Source organism: Oxyura jamaicensis, chromosome 2, assembly GCF_011077185.1.
Source record: "Oxyura jamaicensis isolate SHBP4307 breed ruddy duck chromosome 2, BPBGC_Ojam_1.0, whole genome shotgun sequence".
Taxonomy (NCBI): Eukaryota; Metazoa; Chordata; class Aves; order Anseriformes; family Anatidae; genus Oxyura; species Oxyura jamaicensis.
The window spans coordinates 49252158-49265885 of NC_048894.1; the positions used below are offsets into that span (position 1 = coordinate 49252158).

General features: G+C 39.7%; 1 protein-coding gene across 1 annotated transcript; it reads right to left on the reverse strand.

Moving 5' to 3' along the window:
* Window positions 1-1321: 1321 nt before the first annotated feature.
* On the reverse strand, window positions 1322-13722 carry MRS2 (magnesium transporter MRS2). Its single transcript, XM_035319379.1, has 11 exons — window positions 13692-13722; window positions 13526-13599; window positions 12404-12440; window positions 11738-11850; window positions 11135-11308; window positions 10313-10443; window positions 9552-9668; window positions 6881-7033; window positions 5721-5838; window positions 4846-4959; window positions 1322-3765 (listed from the first exon to the last, which is right to left on the reverse strand). Exons 3-11 carry the CDS (start codon window positions 12438-12440, stop codon window positions 3655-3657), a joined length of 1068 nt encoding a protein of 355 aa, XP_035175270.1. The 5' UTR covers window positions 13526-13599; window positions 13692-13722; the 3' UTR covers window positions 1322-3654.
* Window positions 13723-13728: the final 6 nt, after the last annotated feature.

Consider the following 13728-nt stretch of genomic DNA (forward strand, 5'->3'; position numbering starts at 1 on the left):
TTACTCGAACAAGTTCTTGTTGTGAAGTTAAACAAAAGATCTATTAATCGATGTTTAGCAGCACTCAAGTGCTCTACTATTTAGTACACACCTAAAAATTAAACTGGCTTGATGTACTCAAAAAGTCACTTAAGCTTGATGTATATAAATATTGAATGCATATAAAAATGTTGCTTACCTCGCTGTAAACATCAAATGCCAGGTAAGGGATCTCTCTAAACCTCTAGGAGTAACTTTGAGAGGCATCCCTGCTGAAGGGGAGATCACTGCTGCAGCCTGCTGCTGTGGAGAGCACAACGAGCTGTAGTGGCTGCAAATATTCATATGACTTGTAGTCAAAATTCTTCCTTTTAGTCATGTAATACAGGCAGTTTTTTCTCTTTCATATTTGTAGTTTCTCAACTATACTGGCTCTGCATAGGAATTCAGGTCCTTGACTGTATGATTTTACACTTGCATCCAATTAGGCCTGTTTACTAGCAATGCCTGATCCAGACTGCCACCAGCACAAGATGGAGGGAGTGCAACCATCACAGGAATGTAATCATCATGGTGGTTTGACTTACAAAACAACCAGAGCTACGTCAGTCACGCAAGTGGATAAATTAACTCTGTTGTGAGTGGTAGCAACACTTGACCTAGTAAGCAAGCTGGTCTGAAAACTTTTTGGAGACTTGAAAGGAGCAGAAGGCTAGATTCTGGTGGCCATATTTGTCTGCATAAATTATGTTGAGGGGTTGTGTCAGCTTCAGCTCTAATTGTCAGGTCACCTTATTTACTGGTCAAATGTGAGTATTTTCTTGACAAAATCAAGATGGAATCACACATAATTTACATTCCTAGTATACTGTGATACTGAAAGGGATTCTAAGACATCAAAAGTTGCTCTCAAAATAGGAAGCATGGAGGAAGGGCAGCTCTAAACCAGTCAGAACAGGTAGATGCCACTAAGGATCATCTCTGTCACTACCAAGTCTCGAGGCCCACATTAAGGACGTAGAACAGCTGGGTTCTCCCAGGGAGAAGAGCGCAAGCACAAGTGATTAAGTTGTAGGAAATACTTTTGCTTTTCCACTCATGGTTGAGACTACTCTGATACCCTTTTTATGTTTTTATGTGAAATTCCATGACCATGGTAACTTAGGATTGTGCTTTTATTGCTAACAGTATTGGATTTAGCTAACTCACTCTAATATTGTATGATACATGTTAACAATGTGCATCAGTATCTATTAAAAAACTTGAGCAGTGAAATGTCATGCTCTTATCAACACTAATAGACAGACGTGTAGGTTTCTGCATTTCATCTTTCTTGCCTCTGTAACAATCATAAAGCATTACTTTTATTTTGAATAACACAAGTCAGTGGAATAACACATTTCTAAACGCCATCCTCCAAGGATAACACATCTCAACTTACCTTGTTAAGAGTTCTCTCTCAGGAAGGTTGTCTTTAAAAAAAGATGACAAGGTAAACATTAGCTAGATGTGTTCTGCCGTCTATTTTGGGGACCTAACTTGCCCAGATAATAGAAAAAATAACCATGCAGCTGTTACTTAGAAATCTGAACTTTACAAAAGTGGTAACCAGATGGAACGGGGAGCACTGAGCACAGTACTTACCTTGCAAATCTATGAATAGTGGTATGAGGCAAAACAAGCAGTGCATTTATAAGGGCAGAAAAAAAAGGTTTTCTTTTTTTAAACTAAAATTGCTGATACCAGTATGTTCTGGAACAATTCTATTCTTAACATACAGTCTCCACTGGCTTTATTTTTTCTGTGTATGATTCCGGGTAATTTTATTGCACATTAACTCATTTAGTTACTTGAATTGCATGAAAACCATTAGAAGTTTGTATAGGTCTGTAAAATGAAAGGCAGTCTTGTAACAGAACTGTCTTCCTCTCAGTACTTTTATTCTGCTTTAAGTCACTTACGTACAGGAAAAGGAGGCAATATGCTATGCAGATGCCTCACTGTACAGAGGAAAGAGCTTGGAAAGCATACGTGAAAGATTCCTAAACAGCTGTACATTTGAGTTCTGGCCTAATGCAACTATTACTTGCTTGAAAACATCACATCTGTATCCCGTCACTCACTGCACTTTCTTGGAGTTTATCAGCAATGGTATGAGAGCCACTGTTTTTTCTGCTAGGTTGCTCAATTTAGGAGCTGTGCTGTTGTTTTTTTGTTTGTTTGTTTTGTTTTTTAACTTATCTACTTGTTAGAAATAAAGGCTGCAAAAATGTTCACCTGTAAACTTAAAAGCATTACAAATCCCATTAATTTTCTCACCTTTTCATGCCTTTTATATCTGTAGTTGAAGTCTCATACAGAGCAAGAACAACCGTTTGAAAATAATTTAGTACAACTGACTTAAACCATACGAAGATCATGGGCCAGCATAATACTGATTTTTGTACTCTTTCACTTCCGTTCTGGACTCGTTTCGAGTTCACAGCTATGGCTGTCTTTTCAATCCCTGCAAGTACAGTCTTTTGTCTGGTGGCACCCAAGGAGCTACTCATTGTATGTTACCAAGGTTAAAAAAGCCCAAACAAAAAACTAGACAGTGACCTGATTTAGAAGGCTTTCATCCTTCCTTTACGGACTGAGAGAAGCCAGTAGAGAACTATGCCCTGAGAGTTCAGAGGTAAGTCCTAAGGACAAAACACAAATAGTGGCCACAAAGATTTTACTCCTTCCTCCAGTCCATTACAAGACACAAGGCTTGCACACCTTTCAACTAACTTAGCAACTTACTGTGGTGGAGTCTAGTCCATGCTTTGTCTTGCCTTCTCAGAAAGAAGGTGCGTTCTGCTTTCTCTCTTTTAAGAGAAACTAACAACTGGTCTGATGATTTTTGTCAGGATTTGAATCGGTCCTTATGCAATGAGGAATTGTTAAACTGCAGCTATGTTAACGCATATTGAAATAGTGGCAGATGGCCGGCACAAGCGTGCATTGTCAATGGACCTGCTTTTCCAGCTATTAAAGCCGCATACAGTTTGGGCTTAAATTAATTGTTAAGCAATACCCAAAATAAGTAGCCATGTTTCAAAGCTCACTTTACATAAGAAAAAAAAAAAAAGTATTATTTTTGGTTACTGTTAATTTTGAAGTAGTGCTTCACAAGGGATGCAGGTATACTTTTTCCAAATAAAAACTCTCTCCAATTAAGTAGGGCTTTAAAAAAAGAAAAAAAAAAAAAACATAGAAGGGGCACTTTTGGGGTAGATTTTTTCTTTGATAATTGAAGGTAGATTGCTAAACCTGCAGTTCAGAATGAGAACTATTGATGAATGCTGACTGTTGTCATCCTTCAAGATGAAAATGCTGCTCTTTAGAAAGACCATTATGTGAGTTAAGTGTTTGACAGAAACACTTAAAATGATTATGTATACGTGATACTGAAATCTAATGGAACATACATGGAGTGGAGGTGAGACAATTGTGGAAAACATGTCACTCCTTCCCTTGAGTTTCCCTCTTTTTCTGTGTAAGCATTGAAATCTCACCATAGGTTTTTGGCACAAAATATATATTAAATTAGCAAGTTTAGAAATTCTTAAGGTTTTCAGTAAGGAAGAACAAATATAAGTGTCCAAAGTCTGGCCCGTAACAGTAAAAGTCTCTTTCTTCCTGCTGTTCCTATTGGTTTGTCAGCGTGCTTCTGCTCAGCCCAAATGTTTCTGCTTTAAGGTCATTCTTTATCTCCACTCTTTGAGCTGCTGGCTGGGATTTTCTCAAAACTGCAGGAACCTAGGCAAGATACAAAATAGCCTTTAATTACAGGAGAAGCTGCTCTATATACCGAAGAAGGAAATCAAGATTTAGAGAGGCCCGAATCCTGCTTGTTCTCTTCTTTATGTTCAAGGACAGTCTCTGGCTTCTCCCTCCTATCCCTTTTCGTACATTTCACCAAGCCAGTCTGTATGTCTTGGTCTTGAGCAACACTTGAGAATAATCCAGTTAACTGTATCCATAGTCAATAATTAACAAACTACTTCCATCTGCCTCTTAACAGCAAGAGAGTGGAGGGAAAAAGTGGAGTTTATCTTGGTCTCTCTTTCTTTAGTCACCTGTAGGAACTTAACTTTTGAACCACTGATACTTCTCTGTTATAATTATTCAGAACATAAGCTGACAATACAGTCCTGTATGTTTTGGCAGCAAAGGGTAGTGAACATGGAAAATGACTCATACAAAATTTTGCTATCTGAAGACTGTTTCCTTGGAAATTTTCGTACACCTTGGTGACATATGGCTCTACAATGCCATCAGCATCAGCGGCAAAGATGGCTATTGCAAATTTCTGATTGGGAGTCAGGACATCGCAACCAAGGCACCATTCTTCAGAGACATTTTGCAGCTATAATCCTCCCCTCATCTTCCTTTCATCTTCGCTTTTATGAGAAAGGGACCACAGATACAGAGTTAGTGTATGTGTGGAAGGAGGAAGACAGCAATCCCTTATATCCCTCACCACAGAGACTTCTGCAGGAGCTCAAAGGGCAAATTAGGGCTGCTTCTACCATTAGTCTCAGCTTCCCTTGGGCTGCTAGGTGAAAGTGAATATGGCATCCCTCAAAGAAGAGCCTGCAGCTTCACTTCTAGCAACAGCACACAGTATCTTACTGCTCAAATACATGTTTGCCAGTGTTGGGCTTCCTGCCTCCTTCAGTCCAGCTAGGGAGAACCTTCTCCTTTGTCAAGAAGACTGACTTAGATTAACTCCCTGCAAGCTCTATGACCAACCCCTCTACAACTATTTCTTTCCTGTTTTAGAGATGAATTGTACATGCAGAGTATGAAGCAGAAATCCTAGCCAGCCATACGTACATGAGGAGGTAGTGAAGGTTCTAGGTGCCGCCCAAGGAAGGAAAGCAAGCGCCGCCATATCAGGCCACTTCCCAGAAACATAATCCCAGTCACCAGCCAAAATATTCTGGGGTCCTAAAAACAGAACACCTCCATTAGTTATGCAACTCTTACTTCAGGGATTTATCCAAAGATCATCTCTCACTTCCCGCCAGTTTTCTTGTCCTTTATGGCAGGGAACTGGTAAACCCTCTACTATCAACAGATAAACCATACCAGGGGAACTAGGGGAAAAGGGCTGTTTTATAGCAAAATGTTTTATTTAGGAATCACCTTAATGTATTCTGTTACTGTCCCATGCAGTTTTCCATCCTCCATGAGGAGTTTGGAAATTCAAGCCTTCTATTTAATGGACTTGGAAAGGAAGAGGTCTTTCAGTGTTTTTATTTATTTAGTCATTTTAAGACAGCACATCCAATTGTAAATACTACCCTTGATATAGGAATAACCATGTAATCAACAGTATCTCTTCTGCTGTGTAGGGAATACCCTGGCTGCTTGCCAGATAGCTTTGTATCTGGAAGACAAAGCTGGGTTTTTCAAAAGCACCAATGATTATTAAAGACACACAAACGTACACTCAGTCCTTATTCAACCATACTGTTGTCTTCTCATTTCTGTTTCTTGGACATTGCATAGACAAAAAAGCCTGTTTACTTCATGGCTAATTGAACAGTATATTTGCTTTCAAAAAGGTGACACATGAATCCCCATGCTAAATTATCTTACTTCACACATTAATGTAAGTCTGGACTGGAGTTGTACTGAACATAAGAGCACTATAAGAGCAGGGCCCATGTTTTATGTCACTGATAAAAGCAGCACTCATTCCTTACCTCTTCAAGAGATGACTCCAAGTTCATACCAAACGCAACTCCTATGAGTCCAAAGAGAGAGAGAGAGAAAGTCCCCATAGTCAGCTGCAAGTTCAGTCTCATCATCACATTACGGTGGCTAAAGAAGGGAGAAACATCTGTAAGGGGAACCCAAAAATTGTTCTACTGCATAAATTCTCAAATTCCATACGGTATGCATTAAAACCAAACAATGAAATAGAGGAAGTCACACTGGAATTAGGCAGCACACAAAACAACAGTAGGCAGTAGGTTCTGCATAATCATCAGAGCTGACTGGGGTCACTTACTTTTTAGAGATATATACACATACTAACAGTTACATTCCATGGAAATTGCACTCTCTCTCGCTACCAATTGGCTGAAATTTATGTCAGTATTTACAACCAACCAAAATTTACTGTTATCTTGCAAATTAATATACTTACAAAGCAGAGTCAGTAAAGGCTACAGACTACAAACTTAAGCTGTTTTGTAGAATTCTATATTCAGCTCTTCCCAGAAATAATTTCTGTGGCTTCCTGATACAGCATCCATCAATTGCTTATATAGGTAACTCCTCAAGAATACTAAACATTGACCTCAAAGGCAAGGTGGCATGTGCTTGCAAATGCAAACTACAATAACTTTTCAGTTAAAAAGCCAACTTGTGGTGAAAACTGCAGCACACATAAAGAAATAAAATACTTGCTTCAAAATTATTCATTCTTTAATCATGGCATAGGGTGATAATGCAACTTGTACTGAACAGCTGAGTAGCCTAGCTACTTATTTACATAAACAGTTTTCTGAGTATATTTTTAATTTAGTAAAAGTTTGCTCTTATTTTTCCCCTGAATTTGCAGACATTTTCTTTAGTGAGTAGTTCTCCAGAAGGATCTCAGAGTGGCTTGGTTTCGCCTGCTGGTGAAAACTGTTACCTAGGCTACAGAAGTTTTTACATATTACTGATTAGGGTGTTTTGTTGCTTTGCTTTAACTGGTTCAGCGATAAAAAAGTGCAATGCAGCTTCTTCTGCTGTGACAGCAAGTCCATTCAAACCCTCATGAAAATGGAATTCCCCAGCTTTCCTTTACTTAGAAAGAACAGGCAGCATTACATTCTGCTCAGCTTTTGGCAGTACAACAGACAGCATAGCTTACCTGTCCAGGTTGATAAAGATTATGCTTTCTGAGTCATCAATCAATACCCTGAGTTCACGAGCTTCATTTGCAAGATCTTCTGCTTGTCGGTAATAGTTCTCCAGCAGCAGTTCCATTTCTTCTGCATGGTCAATCCCAGATGTGCTCTCCTCACTGTGTGCAACATTTTTTTATTTTTTTTTGTTATATACATGGTGTATTAAAGTGCATTTCCCATGCATTAAAGACAAGGTGCGTAAAAGAGTTGTGGTTAACATCCAATATAGTGCTGACACTAGATCTCAAAATCCAATCTTTTAAGTGACAAAGGAACCCTCCATCAATACCTGTGGCATAAAATAAAAGGTGTATCTTTTAAAATTAACTGATCAGCACGGGCAGTCAGTTATTTTGAGTAGAGCAGTTAGCATCTGATGTGCTCAAGGCATGTATGGAAACACGAATTCTACTTTTTCAGCTATTATCACCTTATCAAGTAAGTGCTGACGTTTTTGAAAAGATAAACTTATTTTTTTGGTGCCCTCAAGTGGTGGAAGTTGATAATGGCGCAGTCAAAAACCACAAGAATAAAACAGAACCAAAAGTCAACACACAAACAATCACATGGTTAGGGATGTGTCTTAGGCGTTTATTAAAACAGTTTAGTTGGAAGGTGCTTCAGCTATACGCAGTAATTACTGCAAAATTTTTTGGGAGCATGAAGCTGCTTAAGAGTGAGTGTCAAATAGAAGATGCTGCTCTCCTAAGTAAAGTATGTCTGGGACTTTCATCGTACTGCATTGTCCAGAATGCTGGATCAGCAGCCTTCTCTAGAACAGATATGTAATTTTTTAGGGGTGTGCAGGATTCTTCATTATGTAGACAAAAGGCACCCAAGATCCAGGAGAGCACAGAAACTAGCAGCAAAGCCAGGAAGATTCTTCACCTTTTTTTCTTTTGTGGTATGACCTCATTGCTCTATACAGACTAAACTTTCTACAGAATGTTGTGGCATTGCTGCCTGTTAATGGAACCTCTCTGAAATGGTTTCCCAAGAAAGTTAGTGCTATATCTTAAGAATCAACCCACTTAAGGTCCCCAGAGACCTTTAACAGGGACCTTAGTTTCTCTCTTATGGGGCTGAAACTTTGAGTTAGCCAGGCTGATTTCAAAGCCCTTCAGACCTAGAGGTTTTTACTGCATGCAGAGGAGTGGGGTTGGGAATTTGAAAATTTTGAGCACTACCTACTGTATTACAGATTCAGCTCATGATCCTATTTGATAAGTATCTTTACACTGGCTCCTCAGTAGGTACAAAAAGGGAAACAACAGGCATAAAAACTTACAAATAACTGCCATCTGATTTGTTTTCATTAATTAGCCTCCATCTGCCTCCTGAGTCTTTTGATACTCTGCTGTTCCTTCACAAAAAGATAGAATGTCTGCCTCATCTTGTCTTTCTGGTCTCAGCTCACCATTCCTGCATCAATGTTGCCTCCTATCTGGGTTCCTCCTGACCTCCTCCATCACTTGTATCCTGGGGTCAAGAGAAGTGCCCTGTCTGCAAACACGCTACCATGGCTAGTATTTGCCAGTATGCCTCATGCACGGACTGCCTCACAACATCCTGCTGCATGGCTCCAGCAGTCTTCACAACCTCCCATCACCTCTTGTACCTTTCTGCAACGCTGGTGGCTTGAAGAGGTGACTCCAGGTTTCTCCTGATGTGAGAGTTCAAGCGCCCTCCCAGTACTGCTCCAGCAGATGCACTAGCAATGCAAACTGCATCCCAATTATGGAGTACAGAGTTTATATCATACATTTAGACTAAACTCTGCAGGGCAAAAAATTATTTCCTGACTTCAAACACACTACTGTGTGAACAGTATTAATATACCCCCATATAACGTGGCTAGGCAGAAGTATTACTCAGCAACCTCACAAAGGACCTGAAAGGTATTTTTTGTTCTCTGCTTGAAAAGATAACACGTTTGCATGCCCAAGATCTGAATACGGCTCATCCTAAAGCACTGGGATATGACATACATTATACATTATTTGCTTTTTAGTTTTTATTTAAAGTGACTAGTGCTGCTTATGATGTGTGCGATCCTTCATCAGGACTTGAGAGGGTGCAACACAAATATTTCTGTGTGTATGTTTTTACTGAAATCCTGCTCTTCTGGGTGCACTTACATAAGGACTGTATCAACAACATTGCCCCAAAGCTTCCTACAAGTTCTGTGGGTGAGCAAAAAGCTGGAAACAAGGTGTTCAGACCACTTCTTACAAAGGAAGTGTGGTGTCTGACTCATTCAAGACAAACTTTAAAATCTGCTGCTTTGTTTTGTTGGTGAAACTGAAGAAAATTCTCCCAGGAAGTGTTAATTTGTACTGGGAAAATAGCATTTGCTTTTTTTCCTGCTGCCATCCTGCTCCCATCCCAATCCATACTAAATGTACTGGTCTACTATGCCAAGAACTATTTGTAACTGTGTATATGACTAGTGCTACTGAACGTCCTCTCCAGAACGGTGGATACAACCATTTGCGAAGTGACTAACATCGGGGCTTTAAAAATGTTAAGTCTTTTTCCTTCTGCTTTTTGGAGGGGAACATCCAGATTAGTGTTCAAGTACTCCTTAAATAAAACGCACTTAAAAAAAAGTATCTGGTTTTATAATATACATACAATACTTGTGGATCAGTCCATTTAGATAGACAGAGCTCTTCTATTAATTCTTCCTCATCTAGAATCTCCAGAATTGTTTCTTTGAAAACTTTAAGATCTGTTTCCAGTTCTGACAAGCTGAAAAAAGAACAGGCAAGAAGTCAAGTAATCCCACTGGCATGAACACACAAAGGTAATCTTTAGATGATTTTGCCAGCACCTTTGCCAGACTGAGTTGCCAGGGAAGAGTTCTTTGGAGGGTTCTGAGAGGTGCTTTAAATAAAACTCTCTAGAGCCATGCATTCAGCAGTGGTGATGATATATCCATGAACCAGCGGGCTACAGGGATTCAGCTGTGTTTTCTGGATGTATTTACAAGAAATTTTACAAGAAAAAAAAAAAAGCACTCATGATGGGAGTGCACTGTCCTTTAAGACAGGATAGTACACGAAGTAAACCTGAAGGGCAGAACCAATGGCAAACCTTTTTTTGATATTATAAGGAACGTTCTCATGCTATTTTGATCTCTTATATGTTGTTTTGTTCTATTAGGTGCTATTTAAGAAACCTCACTGTATTTCTGACAAATCAGAATAGATCTTCTGTTTTTTCCCATACCGCTGGTATTTCATACACTGATTTTTATATTTACCAGTAAGATGCACAGCCCAGCATGACAGTAATCTATGAAATTTGTATCAGATACCAATTTTCTAAGTTTTCATTGCGTATAATTTTCTATGGTCATCTTCTAGTTTCTTCACAGCTTACTTTTTATTTACCTCTTGCCATTTTGAAGGAGAATGTGTAGTTTACTCCTATCCACAGACAAAAGCTTGGGGTCCACTAGAGCTTCCAGTGTCTCAAGGATCTGAGGCTGCAAAGTGTTAAGTCTCCCCTGCAGTTTGCTGATCTAGATAACAACATGATCCTTCATAAGAATTAAAGCAATACTTTTAGAATGGCTAGGGCAACTGGTTCCTGTCTCCAAACAGAGAATTCATGGTAATAGGCAGTTAACACAGTTTGCTTTCAAATACCCTGGAAATACTGGCTATATGGTACCACTTACAGACAGATAAAGCCAGTGTGAAATGCAGTATTTTATAATAATGACTTGCACTGAACTGAAACTCATTTATAATCAAACTAACAAGAGATAAAATATTATTTATCTAGAAATGTCATCTCACCATTAGCTAGCATAGATTAGCTGTAACTCGTTATCTGACTCCCACCCGAGGCCAAAAAACCTCAGTACTTCTGCATTATCATTCTATTTCAGCTACAGTAGTCTTTAGAAAAGTAGGATAATTTGGTTTTATATCTCCAAGTGAAGGTGAAGCCACCACATCCTTAAGTAATTGTAGCAATAATGAATTTTCCAATTAGTGCTTTTTTGGGGAGAGGATGAAAACACACACAAACACACAAAAACTTAAAAATTAAACCAACAAAACCCCAAACCAAAAAAAAAGCTTCTATAATAAGCGTGGAATACATATAAAAATATGTATGTATAAATATTAACATAAGAATAAAATCATACTATCTTTTCTATGAAGCAACAACTTTGAAAGCAATGTAAAACCCAGACAGCTCACCCGGTACTGCAAGATTGCTTCTATGGCTCGGAATTCAAAGGGCAGGGAATATGTAACTAGTTGACCTTCTCCTGTGAGCTGAGATGCTAGTTCATTGAAGAGCCAATGTTCCAGATTTAAATTACGATAATCTAGTATCAGAAGAAACTCTGGTGTTATGACAGCCTTCAAGAACTGAAAGAGACAGCATACATGTGGTGGTCTGAAAAAAAAAAACTCTGAAGACTTCTGTCTGTTCCTGACTATGTAGTACATTAAGTAATTTAGGCATTGAGAAAAGCCACTCTTCAAATGTCTTTTCAGGCAGGAAAATAACAGAACCTCATAGTAACTATGAGCTCCCAGTGAACTCCAGAGTATTCAGAGGTGAATACTCTTTGATAATGGGTTAAGGTCAAGAAGTGGCTCCTGGTCATTTTTTGGCCTTTACTTCTATGATCAAGTTCATGCTGTTTCTCCTGTGCTCAAGTAGCAAAATGCTCATTAATACGTATTGCTGGTAAATACATTCCTCTGATTGCTAGGTACAGCTTCAAAGACACATTTATTGTTAGGTTACGAGTCATAGAAAGCTGCTATTAAAGATTATAGGAAAACCATTACCTCCATTCGCATGATGATCCTATTGTTCCTAGTTGCAATGCTCATGAGGTGTTGAAATCTTAGATCTCGAGCTTGTAGACCCAGTTCCTGGTACAGTTCTGTTTTCTTTTTTTCTATCATAAAAATATTATTAGATGAAGACATCTAGGGGACAAGCACGTATGTCCTGAAATTACATTCTAGTCTGTTACTCAGTCCCACAAAAAGAGCTATGCTATCTTTAAAACTGTTTTCCTCCCATTCACTCCTCAATGTAAATTATTTGTAACAAAGTTTAAAAGTTTGTATCTTGAGCAGAACAATTCTAGATGGAAGTGAAGAAGTTGGCCATGGTGATTAATTTCATGTCAGAAGCCAAGTGGCTGATCAGCTAACTCTATAGGAGGGAATGGGAAAATGCCGGTTAGAAAAGGGAAAAGACAAAGTAAAAATGACCTTCCTCTGACAGGTGGTATACATTATTTTTAACATATTAATTAGAAACATACAAATACTGTAATGATGAAGATGCTATGAAGACCTACATTGCAACATGGCAAATTAATATGCACAGTGAAGCAGACTTAAAATAGACTTCTACCCCAAGTAGATACTCAGTTGTGCTTTTCCATATTGGACAAGAGAAAAAAAAACAAACAAACAATGGAAAACACAATGAAAACTCACCAAAAAAGGTAGTATTCCCCTCTTTGTCAAGCTTCATCTAGAAAAGTGAAAAAAAATCCTTTTTTCCACACAATTACTATTAAATAAGCACGAAGTGTCTGAAATTGCTTACACATGCTCAGAGGTCAAATGGAAAGTATTGTGATGAGGAAATAGTAACTTTTTATACCCTCTCTTCACTGTTCATCCCAACTACAAAAAATTTTGCACCAAGCTGCCATATATTTCCCCGTGTTTGTGCATACACCAACCAAAACCACTATCATCTGCACAATGACGTTCCCATGTAAGCCTTGGAAAGGAGGTGATTTACAGAGGATCTGACTTGTTTTGGCACAAAAGGGTATCTTGCATTTCGCCATTTCCTCTGGTATAATCAGAAAAAAAATATATGTACAATTTTAAAAGAGTAACACAAGTGGGGTAGTTAGGCCTTGTGTTCGTGTCAAGTATTATTACAACAGCATTCAGCTAGTAACTGGCATCCTTTTTTTTCTTAGCATTTGCCATTCTGATGAATTTTAATGCTTATCTCCTGGCAAAATTACTTCATTGGAAAAAATTGCAAGGTGTGGTTTAATCATAAAGTTGGCCCTCTTGCTTATAAGCCGTGCAGCTTAATACCGTATCGCTGGCTTTAGAAATAACCTTCCGTGAACAAAACATGCACTCCAGTGGAGCTGCAACGCAAATTGCATGGCCACACGGACCCAGCTGCACGTGTTGTGCTTGTCATTGCCAACAGGCCTGACGTCCCCTCGTGCACTAACAGTCAAGCAGTCTGCAAACAGCCTTCAGGCTCATTTCAGAAGGAATTATGTGGACAATTTGTCCCCAGATCCTACGTGTGCTTAGAAGTGCTGTTGCTGTGACGCAGGAGTAACAACTGTGGGAGCCACTAGCAAGCCTCCAGCAAGAGAACTTCCGCCAGATGCTTTATCTTAGAAAAACATCTTGATGAAACACGTGCTCCACAGCCGGCCCTTAAGTCAGAACGCTTTTAGGTGACAACTTAGAACCAGAAACACCTCCCGGGAAGGGGACCGCCCTGCTCCTGTGGCATACGAAGGGAAGCCACCCCTGAAGGACCTGTCACCCCGCACAAGACTGCGCAGCGCTTACCACAGCGAAGACGGGAGATACGCTGGCCAGGGTGGCTTGGGAGGCCTCGGCGGCGGGGTGCTGGTAGAACGTACCTGGGAGAGGAGGAGGAGGAGGCCGGTCACCGACCCCGGTGTCGCCGTCGCCCTCCCCTGCCCCCTGCCCGCCCGCCCGCCCCGCCGCTCACCGGCCCCCCGCAGGCGGCAGTCGCAGGGCGGCAGCCG